General features: G+C 41.4%; 1 protein-coding gene across 1 annotated transcript in view; it reads left to right on the top strand.

The window, feature by feature from the left end:
* cabin1 (calcineurin binding protein 1) overlaps positions 1-21,405 on the top strand; it is a 46,561-nt gene that overhangs the window by 23,187 nt on the left and 1,969 nt on the right. Inside the window, 6 exon segments of the mRNA XM_046034075.1 lie at positions 1,816-1,929; positions 9,772-9,935; positions 10,031-10,127; positions 10,250-10,924; positions 14,501-14,575; positions 18,313-18,571. Of these exon segments, the coding sequence (XP_045890031.1) occupies positions 1,816-1,929; positions 9,772-9,935; positions 10,031-10,127; positions 10,250-10,924; positions 14,501-14,575; positions 18,313-18,571 (1,384 nt within the window).

The following is a 21,405-nucleotide window of genomic DNA, read 5'->3' as shown; positions in this document are numbered from 1 at the left end:
AGGGCGTTGAGCTTCACTGTGGTGGTATCCTTCTGTCAGCACTCCATTTGTTGAACCTTATTTATTTATTTTAATACAGCATTTGTTTCTACTCAATAAGATCCTTGCTCTTTCACATTTTATGTTTTGTAATATGCTCTCTTAACCTCAGAATACTAATTTGGCACAAGAATGAATAAATCTTGTTGCAGTCACAACCACTAAAATGAACAAGTTCTATAAACATGATTTTCCTTGAGGCTCAATTAAATGCACATTTCCTTTTGATTGAGGCTTACACAGGTGGTCTCAGTCATCAGCAGCCTGGATGAAAGCTTATGCACCCTGGCAGTGACTAGATGCTGTTGACACAGTTTGCTTAGCTGCTGCCCTCACAACCCGACACATCCAGTGTTAAAGCCTCTATGCCCCTTTTTGTTTTCAGGAAAACTGCTCCACTCATGTTGACTGGCCAGCTTTATCCTCACTCCAGAGATGGAAGGAGAGGCAGCCTGTAATTTCATGCTATAGGCCACTTGGTTTGTAGCGTAACATCAAGTGGTGTTAGCGTGCTATCTTTTCAAACAGGGCACTGGTGTAGACACTGATTTGTGAGTCATCACACTGTGAAAAGAGGGTCTGCATTTTTCTGATCGCAAATGAGCATCATTTTCTCCTTCTTTTTTTTTCTTTTTAGCAGGTAACTACCAGAATTCTGTAACTACTAGAATACGTTGTTTGCATATAATTTATAAATATAAAATCTGAGAATGAATGGATCTGTAATGTTAGGATAGTTACCATCAGGACACAAAATGTATTAGTTAATCGACAACCACAGAACCTGCCATTGTAATTACAATAGTAAGTTGAATAAATTTAATATTCTATTTCCTTAAAATAAAAACAAATGTATTCTTCCTTGGAGCTTAGGGTACAATAACTTATTAAAAACAACACTGATTTGCATTTCAATGCATAGTAAAAACATGCATATATACCCTAAAATGGCCAAAACAAAAAGGAAAGGAGCATACTCTGACAAGATGCAGTCTATAATGCATACGGTCAATGTGAGTGTTTGGGCTATTCGAGGTAGAAATACTCTGAACGCTGCTACTTCTACTACCAAAGCCCTTATAAGCAAGTCTTGCAACTCAGCATCCATCTTGGTAACGTCTCTGGGTGGTTATTTCAGACTAACAAGACCAGGCCCCTATCTAAATTAATGGGGAGTAGTGAAGCATGCGTAGTAGACCCTTATGTAAGCGGAACCACACGATTGGTTGATATGTTTCCCAACTATGCTGTTCTAAGCAGACGATTGGCTTTCTAGCAGGAGGGGCAGAACAACCGCCATCTTTGGCGTTACGGCTTTCCCTATAGAGTTGTATTGAAGTTTCTTAAAGTGGGTTGTCTCTGCTACTACTACTCCTTCTTCTTTTTTGTATGTATTCAATGTAGTGACGAAACACGCTCTGTTGCACCGTTTGTCCATCTGGGCTACTGTAGAAACATGGCGACGTCCATGTAAGAGGACCTGCGGAGTATGTAGATAGAAATGTCTCATTCTAGGGAATACAAACGGTTCATTATGTAAGGTCTTTATACACCACTGAAAACATAGTTATGTATATTATATTGCATTTATGTCAATAGATGCTCCTAAATATTACACACTGAACCTTTAAATACTGCAGACATCTGTTTATCACTTCTGTCAATCTGCTGATGGAGGGGTATCCTCTTGGTTTTGTCTTTGGGGGGGTGTAAAAATGTACATGCATGTATATATGTGGCTTATTTTAATTTTTTTTAATATATTTTCCAACACAGAACCTACAGTGGGCCCGAGATGTGTTGCTAGGAAGCAGTGTCCCATGGCAACAGCTGAAGCACATGCCAGCGCAAGGACTTTTCTGTGAAAGAAACAAGACAAACCTGTTCAATGTAAGTCAGAGTTCACCCCGCCTGCATGTTTTTTCCCGCCTTTCCATCTCATTACGACACCACACATGGTTTAAAACATTTTGGGGACACCTGTAGTGGCTGGATTAATTGGTACTCCATTGTAGTAATTAGGGTTTGACGATTCTCTAAATCCAACTATTATCCATCTAGGGGTAATTAAACTAGTCTAACTTGCAGCCATAATCATTCAATGATGGCTTGATCAAAATAGTCACATAACATGCAGTTGGAAGACAGATATAGGTTAAGGTGTAATATTTAGAAAATATAGGCCTAGAGCTTGCCCGAACTTTAAATACAGTGTTCCCCACATACACTTATTCTGGCGGCCGCCCAGGTATATTAGCAGCTGCCTAAGTACATTTGTCGAGAAACGCATAGAGAGATGTAATCTGGTATTACTTTAAAAGACACGGTGGACATTTTACATTACGGAGCAACCAATACAGATGCCATTCAAGACCACGTTCATTTCGATCCACATGTGGCGCATCTGAGCTGTGAAAACAGAATTGCAAGTGAGTTTATTAAACTCAGTGACTTTAAAAAAACATATTGCTGATGGAGAAAGTCGACAGCAGAGACGCATACAGGGAAGGGGAGACAGAAAAAGGCGGGGCAAACCGGTCTGTTTGCAGTCAGAGACCAAAGGTGTGTGAGTGTGCAGGTGGGGAAAAGAGAAAGGGAGCAGATTCAAGTAGTGAGCAAACACTAAACTTAGTTGAACAATGAAGTGGAATTAAAATGATGAAATATTGAAATAACCTGCTAGAAACACAAATGTGTTATGCCCCGTTATCCCACCCCTGCGCGGACACTGCGGCCACAGTTACCCTGTCTAAACAAGAGCTCCGGGGGAGCGGGTGTGTTCTGTCCCTCAGAACCGTGACACAAGACCGTCGATGTTTATGTCGCGGTTTCAGAACCTTGAGACAAACAACGTTTCTCAAAGTGACTTTTAAGGCCTGTATTGTGTGAAAGAAGTGGTTTGTTGGTGTAAGTTCTGGCTTGCCTGTATGAATTTTAACAACCCTCAAAATTGGAATAACTACACCGTACCTTTCAGGGTATTGGCAAATACAGAGGAAAAACTCTACAGCTAAAATAAATAAATAATTCACTTTAATCTCAGGTCAATAGAACCAGATAGCTGAATTCAGAAAGATAGTCTGACTGGTTCAGACTGTAGCTCCGGTAAGTCTGGGAATACACTGGGTTTCTTTGTTTCTCATCAGAAAATATTTGAATATTAGCTTAAAAAGGCAAAGTGATGCTGGTCTGTTGTAAGGTAACCTGATGGGCTGAACGGTAGCTATCAAAGGCTGGGTTATTCTTATCAGCTGTGCACTTATGTCATTTCAGTATACCTGTAAGCATGTTATTCTAGAAGCCAAATTGTTTTCTGGGTAAATGTGTTAACACAAAAATACCCGTTTGACATACAAACAGAACCACCGTTTATGCAATTGTGTGCATGATCTTCTTAGTTTAAGAGTTTAGTTTAGCTTTATCAGAATGCATCAATGCAAAGTAGCTAATGGGTACTCCCAGAGGAAGAACCTGTGAAGCTCTGAAGTGTGTCCTCACGTTTGTGACTAATGAGCTGTCTGCGTGTTTGCTGTGAACGAATGATTGGCGTACTACAATTAGTTTACCCTTTTCTCACACATTATTCACATAACTCGATTGGATGTACACAAATCAGCCCTAAATATGGATCACTTGAAACAAGCTCTGCTACGGAGTCACGCAGTGTGAGATTGTTGAATTATCTGCCTCTCTGAATTGCAAGGCCTCTGTCGGCTTCCAGTGGAGAAGATTACTGTCTGAATCTGTAATCTGTTCTGCATGTCACTGAATTTACCTCTTTTTCACTTGAAGCTGATATGTCTTCTCTATGTGTGCAGAAATTGGCATACTTTTTTACTTGTTGCTCATGTGATTTGTCAAAGCCTAAATGCTCTCACTTTTGTTACCGAGCAGATGGTACAAGCTAAATGCCACATCGTGTCAGCACCTCCTATCAGTCAGTTGTCAGGGTATTGCAGCGGTTCACATTATTTTGGACATGGGTAATGGTGTAGGCTGTGGAGTCAAATGCAGGCTTATGATAACAGACTGTAGAAACGATGTGGGCCAGGTCTGAGCTGGAGGAGAGCTCTGCAACACTCTGGCTCCCACTGGGTTCTCACAGAGCCCCTTCTGGAGGTAAACCTGCCACCCTGGCATACCAACTGTTTGAGCTTTACTGTTCCCTTCAAATGAAGCCCTCTCTCTACCATAGGATGATGGAAACCTTTTATAAATTTTGGTCAGACATGCTTTTTCAGTGACTGTGAGTTCTGGGAAGTTCGTACATTTGCAAAGTAGTTGCAGATTGAAACACATTAGCCTGTATTTTCACACTTCACGATTCTTCATAAATGATGATGGACACAGTTTTTGAAGGGAGAAGTTGATTTTTTTTGAACCAGAACCCTTCAAGCCAGCGTCTCTAACCTGCATACTTTCGGCAAGTCAATCTCCGCTGACAGCCGACAGCTGCGTTTCAGTCTGACTAATCACTCACTGTCATTGTTTGATAAATACGTTGTATGGGTTTCTCCTGTGACAAAACGACCAGAGTGAGAGCTGCCGCAAATTGACAAAGAGTGTTGATCACATCAAACATATGGTACCTCGACTCTCAGTACGCACCTCAACGAGCCCGTGTGTGAATATGGAGTTCCCTAATGTAGGTCATGATGGCCTACTTTTCCTCCATGTTTTGGCTGGGTTACATTAACTGCGGCCTGCATAAAGTAACCTATATACTGCTGTTTAGAAATGATCCAGATGAGGTTGTGTTGCATAATTTATTGGTGTGGTTGTCAGCATGAGTTCTTTATAGGAGGGCCAGCCCACTTTGAAATCAATAATAAATTACTAATAGTTATGGAGTTGTTGTTCATTTAAGATGATGCAGATTAAGTCCAGAGCAAATAGGGCTATTGATACACTGACATTTGTATTGTGATACTGAGACAGTGTTTCCTCCTCTTACTGTGGACATTGTGACTCTGAACTGTTCTGCTTTGCTACTTCATGGCTGTTTTAAATGTTGGATAGTATGTTTATGACCCATTGTGCAGTCACTCGCCACTCTACTTACAACTTCATTTTGGCTGCTTGTAATAAAGCTTTCTATAATTTAGTAAATAAATCTGCTTTTTGAGAAATGGCTTGGCTATGTTAGGGCTGTATCTTTGTCTTAAATTACAGTTATTCTGATGTAACACAGACCTTGCAACCTATTGCATATTGCAATCTCCTTGTGTAATAATAATATCCTCATTTTAAAACAATTATACAGCCCTTGAAGCAGAATATCAAGGCTGAATCTAATGATTTTCGTTATAATGCTGCTGTAATGCCAAGCCCTGTGGCTGCTCAGCACTACTGTGTGATCGTGAGGAGTCCCTGTGTGTTCACTCGGGCACGGTGTTACCTCCTCCCTCCTCCCCCTACCCCGACACGACACACACACACACACACACACACACACTGTTGCTTACATATTCTTCCACCCACTCACACATTTGCTCTCTACGACGCTCCAGAGAAAATGGCTGTCCTTGTTGCTACATAAAAAAAACAAACAAAAAAAAACATACATCCATCCTGATCTTGTAACTTTACAGAGAACATGTTTTGAAGTGATACTGTCTTTTTCAGAAAGAGCATTCATGTTTGATTTGACTGCTTGAATGTAACTTTGCTTATAGGTAGACCCCCGTGTCTTGTTATATTAGGTGAGGATGGTCTTCTGAGGAACACTTGCATTGCTTGCCTCCGTTTGATGTAGACTGTGACTCAAACGTTTGTGTGTTCAGCTGTGCAATGTTCTGTAGGTGGAGCTCCACTCAGGAAAACTTTTTTTTTTCCGTTTCTTAGGGGGAGGAGTGTTCGCCAAATGAATACATTTTGTAGAAGTTGATATTTTGATTTGCATGTGTGCAGGGTTAAGTCTGGCTTGGCCAGTGTGTTTTCAATTGCTTGACATTTTTCAGCTTTTTTTTTTTTCTCACTCACACAAGAGGAAGCAGGGAAAAACAAGGTGTGTTTGCTTAGTATGTTTATGGTGGCCAGCTGGAGAGACCTGACCAGAATTGAAAGAGAGGAAAGGACGAAGGTGAGGGTTGAGGGGTGTGTGTGTGTGTGTGTGTGTGTGTGTATATATAACATAATCTTATCTGTTCAGGCAGCACTGTTCTTCAGATGGGGTTTTCTGTGGTTAATGAGGGCTTTACTTACACAAACCTGTCTTTTTTTTTGTTGTTGCTCTTATTCACTATTGGTGTGTGTGGTTCTTGATGCCTCCCACTACATTGATGTGGTAGCACTGAGTTCATTTTTCAGTCAGTTTACGTTTTCTTGTTCTTTTCCTGTTGCTCCGTCTTCAGGGCGACCACGCTCTACCCCTCCCCCTGGCTCTTATTCGCTCTACTCATCTGCTCTCTCTGTTGCGCTCGTTCTGTTTCCTCATTACTCTGTCTCCCTCACTCCTCTGTTTGTGTGTGTATTGTGTGGGTGTGCACTAATGGGCGGGAGTTTCTCCGCTTGCTTCCGATTGGCTGGCAAAGACCTATGAGGATTGGCTGTACGCAGTGTATAGTGCGAGAGAAAGGAAGGGAGGAGGGGGGACAGAACTCCAGCAGGCTGGGGTCAGGGGAGAGCGGAGATAGAGTGCGTGGGTGTTTTTGTTTTGAGATGGCAGGGTTTGAAAGCAGGAGAGGAACGAGTCAGCTTGTCTGTCAGTGGCATACTGAGCTCATAGGCCCTGACACCAGAGCTGTTTCTCCTCTTGCCAAGGTAGCTGCCATTCTCCTCTTCTTCAGTTCCTGTTCTGCCGTGTGCAGCTGTGCTTCCCTCCTCTCCTCTTCTGCCACTCTCGCTGCCCTAGCACCCAAATGCAGCCCACCCCATGCTCTCAGAGCGTGAGCCTCTTTCAGGGTGGAGGCGCTGCCAGAGCTGCTGGTGCTGCTACCGCCAGCAGGAAACTGTCCAAAACAATACTAACACAGGCACCGTGGAGTAGCTTTCTTTGGTGATGGTGAGTCGCGTTCTCCCTTTCCCTCTGACTTTTACAAAATCGTGCTTGTGTTAATTTTCATGTGGAGCTCATGTGTCATTCTGTGAGAGTTTGTTCTTACAATGTGCTGCTTTTAAACCAGTGATACAGAACTGCAAAAGAAAATGCCTTGAAGTAACGCTCCTGCAGGTCAGATGTAGATAATGTAGAGAAGAATGTAAAATGATGGAAGATTACACCACCCACCTGCCAAATGCTGATAGCATTTGCAGGTTATCAGCCTTATTCGATTGTTTTAAAAAAAATCATACAATCTAAAGTTGTAGTTGGCTGGCAAAACAGCGAAATTGTTACCACTAAGCTTCACTAGTGACTGCTTGTTACTACAAGACACATTAACACTGTGCAACTTCCCTGCAGTTAATAAGTTTTTACTATGGGTCATGTTATAGGCAGAGAGTCAGCATTTCATTTTGCTTAGGCTATCACACAAGGACGTTATTTTTATTATGCTGGAACAGTACTCATTTTATGTTGCTGTTTGTAATGCATGAATAAGTGACTAAGTAGGATTACGTTATGTGACGCGTCCACTGTCTAGTTTTTTTCCTCATCTACAACCAAACAAAGAAACCCTGAGGAATGATCAGATTCCATCTGTGGAAAAGGACTTTCTTGTAATGTATTTATCCATTGTTCATCCCTTGTATGCTATGCATCTTAATCTCTGTCAGATAAAAAAAAAAAAAAGCAAAAAAAAACATTGCGTGACGTATTGGCCACATCTGTGCCAAAGCTGTTGCTGCTGATATCAAGCAGTGGTCATATTTTCTCTCGCCAAAAAAAAGGAAAAACCCCTGCAGTTAAAGTCTTACAAATCTGCTTTAGTTGTTGTGCTACAGCATAATCTGTGTAAAGCCATGGTTCTGCTTTCCCTAAACAGATTTGCTATGGTTGGATGGTGTTCTGATGAAGAACAACTCTCCTCCATTAGAGATGTTTTTCTAAGTGAGCGAAGCCCACCCCCCTCATCATACTTGCCCCAGTCCTGTTGTAGGCTTTTGGTAATCTGTGCATTGAAAGGTTAAAACCTTTCCAAGCCCTGCCAGATTGCATCATATAATAATAAATCTTCTCATTTTCACACAGGCGTTGGAGGCCATACCCTGGTTTCCTCAGTGTGTTTTGTTGACCACTAGATCTGGATTGGGATCATTTCGCTTGTTTCAATTGGATCCTGTAATATCATAATTGAAATAAATACTGATACTGATACTTCCTAAATCTTAACAGATGCCTGTAAATAAAATGAAATGGCAACTGTGAAATAAAAATGATTTAGGATTTTTCAAAGGAAGGCTTAAACACAAGAGGCAAGAGATGACACTTTCTCAGTGGGCAGTACTGAATAGTTTAAAGCTTCATTCGTAATATCAACATTGACGTTCTTAATCAAGATTAGGTTACACTAATATTATTAATGTCATACTGTTTATAGAATTAGATTCCAGTGGTGGCTTCGTAGGGTTGTTTCTAACTCGTGATCCAAACATTTCCAACAACAACAACGTTGAACTGAACTTGAAGAAAGTTGATTAATTAAGTAATTTATTCAGATGAATCGCTTTATTTAAAATTAGTTTTGTGTTGTTTTTTTTGTTTTTTAGGTGATGACGTCATAAAATATAACAGACATTTGAAGCTTCATTCAAAAACCTCAATAGAAGCTTTGAATGTTTAAAAGAAACAAAAGGACATACGGTACAGCCTTAGAGCAGGCTGTAAGTCTTTCCTCGGGAATGTGATATTGATAGGTTATTTTGCCTCTCTTTCCTGCTTTGTGCCTCTCCAGTGGCTTTGAAAATGCCATCTGACAATGTGGAGCTGTCTGTGAGGAGGAGCGCCACGCTCCCCTGTGCCTTCAGCAGCTGATGGAGCCATCTCATTTGTTTTGTTCCATCCTGATATGGTCATCTTTGTTTTGTCTCGCGCACATTTTCTGAAGCCAGAAGCTGTACTCTGTGCCATGTGCTTCATGACTGCACACAGCCTAGGCCGCCATCTGCACTCGCATCAGTGGCTTCGGAGTGCAGAACCTGGCTTCGCTTCACCTGCTGAGAGGACATGTGCTCGCTGAAAAGGTGGACTTGTCCATCAAAAAACACCTCATCACGCTTTCTGCAAAGGGCCACTGTCTTTGTTGGCAGCCAGTCTGCTGGTCTGTTGCATTGCTTGGACAGAGCTGAGCACTAATGAGGCTGCCTATCATGTGTGCCCAGAGAGAAGGCTCCCCATCTATCCCTGCCCACCTCCTACAAGGCCAGCCAGTCCGCAAGATCTCTCCTGCAGCCTTTCCATCCCCTCATTAGGGCACTATTGTATCTTGCTTTCTCCTCTACTTACTTTCCTTTCAGTTTTTCCATGTCTCCCTGTTAATTGTTTCTGTGTCATACACTCATAGGCTGTTTTCAATCTGGCGTAGCAGCAGGGAGCAGTTATATAAACATAATACTTTGAGAATTTCTCAAATTAGCATGTTGACTTATGGTCTAGTCAAATGTGATACCACTTTTGCCTCCTTTTGAAATGTTTTGTAGCTGAACCCTCTTTTGAAAGCTGCTTCCTGCTGAACTAAAGGTCTAGACCACATCAAAAAGTGTGTCTATGCCACGTAGCAGTCTCTTGAAAATATAATAATTTTGTTTATTGTCCAGATAACTCTAGATTTTGCTTCTTTTTTTTCCCTCCAGGGCATCTGGCGTATTCCAGTAGATGAGATTGATCGCCCAGGAAGTTTTGCATCTCATATGAACCGATCCATTGTCCTCTTGCTGGAGGTGCTGTCTCAGCTTAAGGATCACGACACTCTGCTGAAAGCCTCTTTCATGCTGCAAAGAACCCCTGACCAGGGAAAGTAAGGACTGACTTCTTATGATACTGCTGTTGCTTGTATGTGTGATGTATTTGTTCCATGACATTTCTCCTCTCGTGTCTTTCTCTTCCATGAAGGAAGTATTTACGGGATGTTGATCGCCAGGTTTTGGCCAAGAGAGCATTTTTCCTTACTGTAAAAGTCCTGGAGGACAATCTGAACAGTCTCACAAGGGTAAGGAAGCACAAATCAACACACACACACACACACACACACACAGAGCTGAGAGCCGCTCAGTGTTTTAGACGTCTGGCATGCACCCACTTCATATTTTGACAGGTTCTGTTCTCTTTCAGGTGTCTGAGCAGCTTCACAAAGCATCTGCGCCCTCCATGGGGGAGATGACCACAACGGACACATCCAACAGGCCCAGTTCAGAGGACAGCAAACATGCACTCCCTAAGAAGCCTGGGCTCACAGAGGGGGCATGTGCCCTCGACCCAGGGCCCAGGGAAGCCTCCCAGGCACAACTCACCCCACCACCAATATCCATAGATAAAGGGAGTAAGGTTCAGGAGAGCTACCCTGGGAAAGTGGAGACTGCTGGGAGTGAGGGGCACAAAGCAGGGCCAGAGGAACCCATGGAGCTGGACACTGGCAACTGGAGGAGGCCCTCTACTACCACAGATTCTCATGGCAACCAAACAGAGGCTGAGACCTCCCTGAGTGCCGTGGAGAAAGTGACTGACAGCAGCCGGACACCAGAGCTGTCTCTAGAGGAGCTTAGTATCAGTTCCAGGCAGCAGCAGCTCCAAGCCTCAGCACCTAAGGTCACTGTGGCAGCCAGTGGGACTGATCAGGGTTCACTACGACGGCCAAACAGGAAAAGGAAGCTTCTCGAGGATGTGGAGTCTGGAAAAACCTTACTGCTTGATGCCTACAGGGTGTGGCAGCAAGGCCAGAAAGTCATGACCTACGACCTGGGACGCATTGAGAAGATCATGTCAGAGACATACATGCTCATAAAACAGGTAAACCTCTTCAGGATGTACCACACCAGATGCATCTGCTGTGCACGCACATAACATTAGTGTTGCGAGTTTATATGTGATGCTTTAATTTTTTGTTTTGTTTTGCAACGTCATGCATACTTCAAATGAGCCCTCCTAAAATAAACTGAGCTTGGGAAACCCCTCTTCTAACTGAATTAGTAACACTCACTGTAGAAAAGGGACTTTCCCCTCTTTCAGTTTGCAAACACTGCAAAAGCTCATAAAATGCGGTTGTGCTTTCACTCTCAGTAACCGAAATTCCTCCTCTGTCACTTTGGTCTTTCTGTTCTTACTCCTGAAACAGGTTGATGACTCTAAATGTAGCTCTAAGGGGTATTTTTAAGATGAATTGGGATTTTTTTTTAAAGTGGGGGTGGATTGGTCATTTTCTTTTTCCAATAAAACGTGTCAAATTTATGCATCTCATCACTGCGTTCCCAAAATTTGAAGATTTTGTTGTTGAGGTTGCATTTTGAACAAGCGCAGAATCATTTTCTTGTTTCTTCGTCAGCCCGTTTCTGCTCCCATACAAGGACCACTGAACGATGAAAGACTTGTATGTAATGGCTGAAGGACTGGTGAAGTGAAGTAAAAATGTGAAGTGGCACAGGGCCTTTACAGAGTTTATGTATAATCATTTAAGACTGCCTGTAGTTCATGGCAGAAGCAGAGAAAAGGGCTGCCTCTGTATAACTATGCTTGTTATGTGAAATTTTGTAAATCATTGTTAGCCTTCTCCTGCATAGTAAGTCAGAGAAGAATCAAAACGTTTCTTTGTGTATCTCCAGATCAATGTACCTGCGTTGTTGAACTTCAGCACTTTCTATGGCAGTGATGATGTAGTTGCAGAACAGCCCACTTCTGCTTATACAGCCATATTGAGCTGAAGATCAATGTTGACCCTACAGAAGTTGCCATGTCATTGGCTGTGTAATGCCAGAGAGCTGTAACTGGAGTGGGAGGTTCAGTAGGCGAGGGACAGCTGAAAAGGAGAGAGGAGAAATCAGAGGACATAGGCCAGCTCCTGCAGCTTTTGTTGTAGGTTGCAGCTAAGATGTTTTCCTGTGCTTTTTAATAGACAGCAAAGAGAATTTTTTTCATACACTCACATACACACGAGAGAGTATCCAGAGCCAGCCACGACATGTTTCCCGTCACAAAATGAGTTATGCAATTAATTTGCCTGGACATTTTCCAGAAGCATCTTTGACTGTGCACCAACTGGCACAAACTGCAGAAACTTTGTGGTTTGATGGTCTGTGCATTGCACAGCTGCACGTACAAAGTAGTTTAGATCTACACCTTGCATCTTTTTCATGGTTTGTTTTTGTTATTCTGCATATTTCAGTCAGATATTTTTCTTTCTTTCAGCCTACTCTTAACTCTTAAGAATGCAGTATGTCCAGTCACATAAAGAGAATGGTTTTGTTGATGTGATAGAAATGTCTCGTTGACATTTGCCTCATTCTAATAGTAATCGTGATGTGCTATTGATGAATTACCACTGGCAACTGTATATGATTTGACAAGGAAGGTTGCGGTGAGCCAGGCATGAATTGAAAGCAGAGGGCTGTCCTCTGCGATGCACTGAAGCTTGACTCAGTCCATTTAACAATTGGCATCATTTGAAAACTAGAATGAGGCTGCTGTAAAAATCCCTCCCTCAGGGGGTCCCTGAACTGTTGCATACAACAGGCTGCTTGAGGGAACATAACAGCTGTGTGAACAAGATTACTGCTAAGTGTACGATGTTGGGCTGTAGCTGAGCTCGCCAACTCCCACACATACACTAGCTGTGCTGGGCCTTAACGTGGCCTTTCTTTATGCTGGTGCTATGATCAGAGGCAGAAGCTCAGAAGAAATCCTGCTGGCTCTGATACAGAATCAGAGGAATGTGTTGTTGCTTTGGCATTAGTGTGGAGACATAGTGAGTAATTAGAAACGTTTTTATTATTATATATTTTTTTGAATATTTTATTTTAAAGAACAGTACAACTTATTCCCACTAAAAATTCAATATTACAATACACAGATAACAGAATCCAAGGAGGTGGGGGGAAATGACAGTAAATAAATAACGAGTAAAAAAAACAAAACCCACAATTCTCATGTCATGACATATTTGTTACTGAGATACCTCAACCATTGTACCAGGACAAGTTCTTAAAAATATAGATTTGTTTTTTTTAGGACATGCATGATTTTTTTTCTAAGGGCATTTAGTTTCTAATGTCCATTTTGACATAGAGAATATCCAACTTCCAAGTTAATTCAGGAGTTGACACAAAGCTGATGGTAGTTGTTGAAACAAAGGTGAGGGGGTGAAATATAATGTGCTATCCTTAATTTTAGTCTGACATCAGACATTTACAGTGGCCAGACATGCTGTTCTGACATAGATCAGATCATAGGTCCTTATCTATAGTAATGCCCAAGTAAGATTCCCACCTCTTTCTTAATCAGTGTATGTTAATTTATAATAAATTGCCTTTAACCTTTTTGTTTCTGTGAAGCACCTCCTCCGTCTTTATCAGATCAGTGAATATCATTTGTTCACCCAAACTTTTTTTTTCAGGAAGGCTCTCAGTTGTGTTAGTTGGATGAATCACATTTCTCTTTTAGCTGTTCAAAGGACATGAGGATGTCATTACTGTAACTGTGCTTATCTTATCCTTTTATCATGCCAAAGCTCAAAACATTTTATCAGAGGGCATTGTTGTGAGTTTGTTTTTTCCATGGAGGTGTTTTAGGTGACACATCATTCCTCACTCCAAGAATGTTATTTCCCCCATACTATAATCTAACCAGGTGGACAATATGTGGGTTTTTGGTCTCCATTTATAAATAAAATCCCTTCCCACCTCTTCATCAAGGTCCTGTAATTCAATTTGTCTCCAAGAGGGTCCAGAGGAAAATTTAAACAACAATGACAGAAATCTCATTTGTGCTGCGCAATAGTAACATTTTAAATTTAGGGAGTCAGAGCCCACTCATCTTGAGGTCCCAGGATAATTTCTCTATCTTTATGCAGCTGACTCTATCAAACAAGGTTAGAAGTAGTTCTGTCTACCTTTTTTAGGTCATTCACTCTATTTTTTTGAATCTGCACAGTAGCATAGTAGTTAGTTTTAAATTAGTACTTCAAGTTGCTATCCACCTGGATACCCAAATACTGTATGTAAACCCTTTTGGAGCCCACTTAAATGAGTGTGACTTGCCCAGATCTCATTCAGTTTGAGGGAATATTTCACTCTTTTCATAGTTTTTGCCGGATACTATGCTATAATTGTTCAGAAGACCTTGTAACTTTATTAGAAATTGGGCTTGGTCTGTAAGAAATAAAATTACATCGTCAGCATATAGACAGATTTTGTGAGTCTCTATGGGATGAATTTGCAGTGATATACTCACTGCTCCAGTGTTGCATGAAGAAGTTTTTTTTCTAAATAGAAAGATGTGTGAAAAGATTTGACACAGGTGCAATATAACCATGAGCATAAGAAGATATGTTGCTCTGTCCTAATGTCTTTGTTCTGCCTGGTCTCCTGTTTTCAGGTTGATGAGGATGTAGCTCTGGACCAAGCTGTGAAGTTCTGCCAGATACAGTTGGCCACTTCCGCCCAAAGACAGGTATGAACAGTTCAACTCAGCATGCTCATCTGCCGTCTTTCTCCTACCTCTATACTTTCTCTCCCCTGTGCATCGTAGCTCATACTGTTGTTTACATTTATACAGAGAGCTAAATGTACATCGTGTCTATCCCTGTTTTATCAAAGTTGATACCAAATACTTTCCCCTCACGTAATGTATAGCTTCAATGATTTAAGGCTTTACTTAAAACAAGTTTATGATACAGCAGCAGTATTTTAGTGAATTTATGAACAATGTTTTATATTGCCTTTAAACTAATGACAAAAGAAATATCCAGTCATGATATTATAACAACATGAGGTTTTTGATTACATCAGGTAAAACTTTAACCGGGCAGATCATTTCTGATAAGCTGCAACCATCATGGCACTGAACTGACATACTCAAGATTTAAAGTCTGGTTTCTAGCATGGCAAGCTTGTCCTAAGCTAAAATGATCTCTTTTAGGTGTCCTGGTGTTGTACACGCCCGCCTATCTGCCAGTTAAATGTAATTTTACTTGTCTGCTATGTAGCTTATAATGGCATGTTTAAGGATAGCTGTTTTGTCTTAGTGTTACATGTAGGTAAATAACATGCTTTAGTGTCTTTAGTAAAATGTGCTAAACTTATGATTAAATGGGAATTTATGGGAGTTACTTATCATTTTAGCACATTTTACTACAGATGCTGCATGTTCCTTCTATTTATCCTTCTCCACCCAGCCAGTACTAAATATAGCACAAAGCGTGGTGTGAATGCTCCCTGTTGTCCCTTCAGCCTCACTTTCAGCTGAGTATTGGAATGCGTGTTGCCTATTTGCACAGGCAAATGCATATGATTTACAAAGCGAGATGACAGAAGTATCTAAATACATTCAATAAGTATGTCTAATTGTAGTAAATCTAACCAACTATTAACTTGGCTTTGTCTTTGGTTCTCATATTCCTCATCGAGTCATTAGTTGCTCTGCCTCATCCTGTGTCGGTGACTCCCCCTTCCTCTCATCCCTCCTCCTGCCCACACAATCAACACGGGTCTCTGTGCCCACATCCTGTTGTCACGGTGATGTTCCCCAAACCTCAGGCTCATGAGAAGTAGCTGTGGGCAGATAAATCTCTGTTTTCTTAGTTCACTGATCCTATCATCTTAGTTTCTGCATGATTCTTTTTGTTGTCTTTGTTCGTTTTGTCTGGGCATTCGTTTGTCTGATTTTCACGCATAAGCACACGACGTAGAGATGATGATGCAGATGAGGCACTGAGTAACGAACCACATTTGGAAAATGTGTAAAAACCTGGTTGGACTTTTACCGAAACAGCAGTGTGGGTAGTTTCCAGTTTGTATATTTACATGAATAAATCTCCAGAATATCTTCATGCACTTCATGTCTGCACCAAATGTTTTAAAATGGGTGTGTCACATATTATTTCAAGTTAAATTGTAGTCCACTTCCATGCAGTTATGCTTTACCTTTTATGTAAAGAAATATTTTGCAGTCACCTGCAAACTGAAAATAAGTAGCAGTGAAAGCAGTTAAAATTTACATTTAAATTTATTCATTTAGCTGACGCTTTTATTCAAAGCGACTCACAATTGCTAAGTAAGTATGTCAGAGGTTGCACATCTCTGGAGCAACTAGGGGTTAAGTGTCGTGCTCAGGGACACATTGGTGAACCCAGGTCTCTCACACCAAAGGCATGTGTCTTATCCACTGTCCCATCACCACCCCAAAATAGCAACGCACCCACACAAACTCATCAAAATCTAAAATTGTCTAATTTGTGACTAATAGTTAAAACTTCATATGTGGAGACTTAACTAGACACACTGCTGTCAGGTAAACATGTTTGCTGTAGTAACTTCCAGGTAAACATGTCGTTATTGTTGACTTGTTAGATATTATCTTATGATTAGCCTGCATGTGGTGGCTTGTGTTCTCATTTTCCCATGATGGGTTAAGGTGCTTTTGCATAGTAGCTTGTTCTGCAGTGTGATCTAACTGCTGTTTATGTGCAATTATTGTGCCCACCAACTCGTGTCGTGGATTGCAGTTGGTTGCTCTTGTATGTGGTGGGAAATGTGAGTAGGCACCTTGGAGTTCTCAGCTCGAGGATATGAAGGATTCTTGCCTGCTTCTCACAGATTCACACATTCCTTCAAGCCCCCACAAGTGCAGAGCTGTCCGTATAGTGCAGAACCAGAAAACTGGCCGTGTTGTGCTCTGTGCATTGTTTTCTCTCTCAGTTTGATGCCATATCAGGAGAAAAAGCATGTCGAGGTTTAATTACCTGTGCTCTTTGTTGCTGTCACTCAAAATCTGATATAATTTCATAATCCTTTTGGTTTTTACTCTCCTCTACCTCAAGACGTGATGGAGGTACTTCATTAAAACACTCCAGTCTCACCCGGTGTATTCTTCACAAAGGCGCGCGCCTGTGTCAGTCCCATTTGGGCAGGCAAATTAATTAAAATGTTCAGTCGGCTGGTCTTTCAATTGTGTTGGAAAGATGACCGAACCTGTACATGACATCTACAGCCCCTCTAATCTGATTTAATGCCCAATCCTGATAATTGCAAAGAACAATCTTTCAATTCACATTGAGGGACCTCAGTTTGGCTGCCAGCAGCTCACTCTTTCCACACAGCCAGCAGTGGAGGAGCCTACAGACCGAATGCATGCTGTGTGCTGCAATTTTTTTCAGGTACAGTGTTTTTATAATGTGCACGGTCCAGCTGACTTGTTAGTGTCTTTGTTGGCGATGTTTAATTCATGAGATATGAATCATCAAAGCTGGCATGCTTGAAGCTGCTGTGGCTCTCTGTGTTGAGCTGAAGGAGCTGTTGCTGTCTATGCTTTTGGAAGACTACTCTGTTTTATTTGCTTGTGCTGTACTGTGTGAATCCCGTAGGGACCTTCATCATGTACAGCTCTGATTCAGAGCACAATTTGACTTCAGGTCCCAGGAGAGAGCCTGAAAGCTCTGATATTGCTCAATTATTTTCGGTTATCATACTGTATCTGTCAGAGGCTGCTCGCCATGACAGTGTAATGTTGCCTCTAGGCTTTTGATATCTTGACAAACTGTAGTACGTTTAATAGTCACCCCTCTGTATCAAATTATGAAGTCATAATTACTTTTTTTACATAGCTGCATAAATAATGCAGTAAAATTCTATGTGGCCCTCCGCTGGATATAAAATTCATTGTTTCTTCAGCTTGTTAAAAATTGCCACAGTTCATATATAGGACTAAAGAGCTGGATTTACAGGCTTATAAAGGCTAGTTTTCATCCAACTTCCCTCCATTTTAAATTGAAAACTAGAGAAGGTGTATTCATTTCTTTTAACTGTGCTCCTCTGTGTTGCCATGACAGCGGCTGTGAGAGCAGGGCGGCTGTTGTCACAGGTTGTTTGTGCAGCTCTTGTGTTTGTAAGTGGTCCTCAAAAGGACACACAGGAAAGTAGCTCAGAGGGATGTAGTGTAGAGCGCCAGCACCCAGCACAGAGTCCAGCACACACGTAAGCCTCTGAGTCCCTGGGGGACAACATCGCAACTCTGTAAAGGATTTCATTGCTGATGTGCGTTGTTTGAAAAGTGCAGCGGTATCGACTCTGTCTCCAGGGAAGATGTACAGTTCTCAGGAATCTACCTGAGCAGAGGAGAGTTATCGCTGCAGATGGATCCTCAAGGTCAGTCACAGCTCCTAACGACCTCTGCTCTTCTGTCTCCAACAGTCTGCAGGCGATGCCCCGACCACACCCAAGTACACCAAGGAGCACAGAGACATCTTCTTCCCCGCCTCCCTGCCTACACCTGTCCTGCTCAGCCACACCTCCTGCCATCCCCTGTCTACCCCGGACAGCCAAACCAAATCGGTGTACGAGCCCCTGAGCAAGCTGTCTAGACCTCAAGCCTCGGGCTTCCACGATCAGCCACAGCACAGGAGAGCAGCTAGCCACCCTGCTGCGGCCATGGCCTTCCTGCCACACACAGGTACAGTGGCCTCCTCCTCCAACACATCGCTCTCTATATCGTTGTTTAGGGTTTTTGCTTTAATGTGAGGACACATCTTATTGTGCTTCTGATGCTAGAAAGATTTGAGAGAAGAAGGTTTTGTTTGAAATTAGTAAAAATGCAGGTGTAGTCGAGTGCCAGTGTCAAGTTTGTAAAAGACCCTGAAGTTCTTTAGTCCATTTGACCAGCAGGGGGCGCCTGTGTACTTCCACAGATCTGTTACATAACAGCAGACTCTGGCCTGGTTATATTTTGCCTTTTGGGTTTTGTCAGTCCCCCAACGAGAGTTTTAGAAATCAGCGCCCTCCAGATTGTGACTCTTTTTTCTGCCTACATGAGCTTCTGGAGGGGTTTGGCATAATCATTGCCGATTCACATAATGAATATTCTGACAGATTAATTTGCTGTTTATCTCACATTTCATATCTAAAAATGCAAATCATTCACCCATGGTGGTCAGCCTGAATTCCCCTGATATTCTAATTGGCTTGAAATGGAAAAATAAATAAAAAAAACTCTTACATATGTAGTATTTCGTAGTGTATTCTTCTCATTTGAACTCCTCCTCTCTAGTTTTTATATGTTTGTATTATTTAAAATGTTTTAATCATTTGATTTTGTACGAAGCCATTAGAGGGCAGTAAACCGCATTTGGAGACACTGAAGGCAATCCTTTTGTTGTTGAGGCAGCTTTCATTTCTTTTCTGTCAGATAAGTGTTCAGTAAGAGCGATTGTATTTGACTCTCATCCACATGGCTCCTGTTTTTGCCCACTTTCTCTTTACCTTAATCTACTTCAACCGCCGAACGCTGTGCTTAATTTTACCTCTGATATCTGCAGATATCTTGCAGGTAGCAAAGTTGACAGTGCTGTTGCTTCTGAGATGTGTGACCCTGAGGAGTGTTGTATTACATGAAAATCTACTTTTGAAATTGAAGAACCAAACAAATTTTTTGTCTTCTTTGCCAAGAAAAGCCCAACCAGAAAATGACACGGGTGCTGTACTAAAAGTAAAGGGTACACCTGATCAGATTCTGTGACTACACCCAAAGTACTTTTGGTGCCTGAACCCAACCAAAGTACAACCGCTTCACGTCGCCAACAAAGCTTCTGGCGCTGTTAACTGATTACTTTTAGTTACTTTTGGATTACTTCAGTACCAAATACGCAAATACCCGGCGGGGAATGATTGCGGGGAGCAAGAGTGAGCAACGAAACTGCGATCAGCAGCCCCCAAGTGAACGCGGCCTCATTAGTTGACTCAGCCCCGGGGTGATAAGAGACAAACCGGCAAGAAAGCCACCTTCGTACTGCATTCCCAGTGGTCAGACTGGCCTCCGTCGGAGGCTGTGTGCGGTCCTGGGTCCGGCTGTCGTTTTCACTCACTGGGAGCTGGAATCAGTCCGCACAGAGTCTGCATGACGGGTTGGGGTCATAACCACATTTAACTACTGGCTACACAGCAATCAGTATCTGCAACAAACCCCTCCCTAGCTTTGTGTTTTTACAGGAAACATACTCGTAAATAGCAAATAGCACTCCGTTTCCTGTTTCATGGAAACTTTCTGCTGAAAGTAATCCCAGTGAGTAATCCCCGTTTTTACAAAATGGATCTGTAATCTGATTACGTCTTTATTTTGTGGACTGTAACGGAATACAGTTACTTTATGTTTGTATCCTGATTACGTAACACCGTTACTCCCCAACCCTGCTTACATCACCCTGATGTGTCGATCACCGGGACAAGGAAAAAACAAACCGAACCCCAACTCCTTATCCCCGCTGCTTTCAAGCCAATACTATATAAATCTATATTTCAATGCAAAAACAAAACAGGATGAATAATCACTGAAGCAACTGGCATTTACATTGGCATATTATATTACATTACCTTATCTAGCCAAGGTGTAACTAATCGTAACTCTTAAGAGTTCTTAGTGCGACAAATATTGTATTCATTTCATAGGTGTCATTTACACTGGGGAGGCTGGGGACATGTCCCCATCACTTTCTTTTTTAAAACATTTGCTAAATATGTTCTGAAAAATGGCTTGCAAAAAGAAATGTTAAAAAAAAGAAATAAAAATGCTTTGAGAAAGATTTATTTGCACAATAAGAAAAAATGCAATTAATGCATTGCAATGTAAATAAAGAAGAAACAACTGTGCTTGTCTAAAAAAAGTAACTTAAGCTAAAAAAAAAACAAGCTGCAGATTACTGCATTATATTCTGTTTGAATATAAATAAAGACACTTTATATAAAAGACTGTTCTACCATAAATTGGTGCAGAAAGTGTCTCCAGGATGCAGGAAATTAAGTGTTTAATGTTCTAAACTTTTCTAGGGGAGGACACACAGACCACCCATTTATATCAGCATTGAACATTTCATCAAAATAGTGTTAAAATATCTTCGATGTTTTATAAAATTCAGGTAACTTGGTAAATAATCATTTTCTCGGGCTTAAAATTCATACCAATTTTCCATTATACAACAGTGAATTTGGCATTTCATCCTAGGTGGTATTAAAAAGGTCTTAAAATGTCTTGAATTTAACTTTGAGAATCCTGGGGGTACCTTGAATTATCACACTTATTTAAACAATGAATTACCCTGCACATATTTAAGACATATATTCACAACTAAAGAGTTATTATATTACACATTTATACATTTTGTTTCCCATCCTCTTATTCTGTAATTCATGTAAAGGCAAACATTACTGATGAGAAGAATAATGATACAAAAATAGATACTTTATGAATCGTTTTTAGTTACTTTTTAGAATCACATTTTTGGTTTATCTTAAACC

Source organism: Micropterus dolomieu, linkage group LG21 (assembly GCF_021292245.1).
Source record: "Micropterus dolomieu isolate WLL.071019.BEF.003 ecotype Adirondacks linkage group LG21, ASM2129224v1, whole genome shotgun sequence".
In the NCBI taxonomy this organism is placed as follows: domain Eukaryota; kingdom Metazoa; phylum Chordata; class Actinopteri; order Centrarchiformes; family Centrarchidae; genus Micropterus; species Micropterus dolomieu.
The sequence above is the reverse complement of the archived record's forward strand: the minus strand, read 5'-3'. Positions and strand labels throughout refer to the sequence as shown.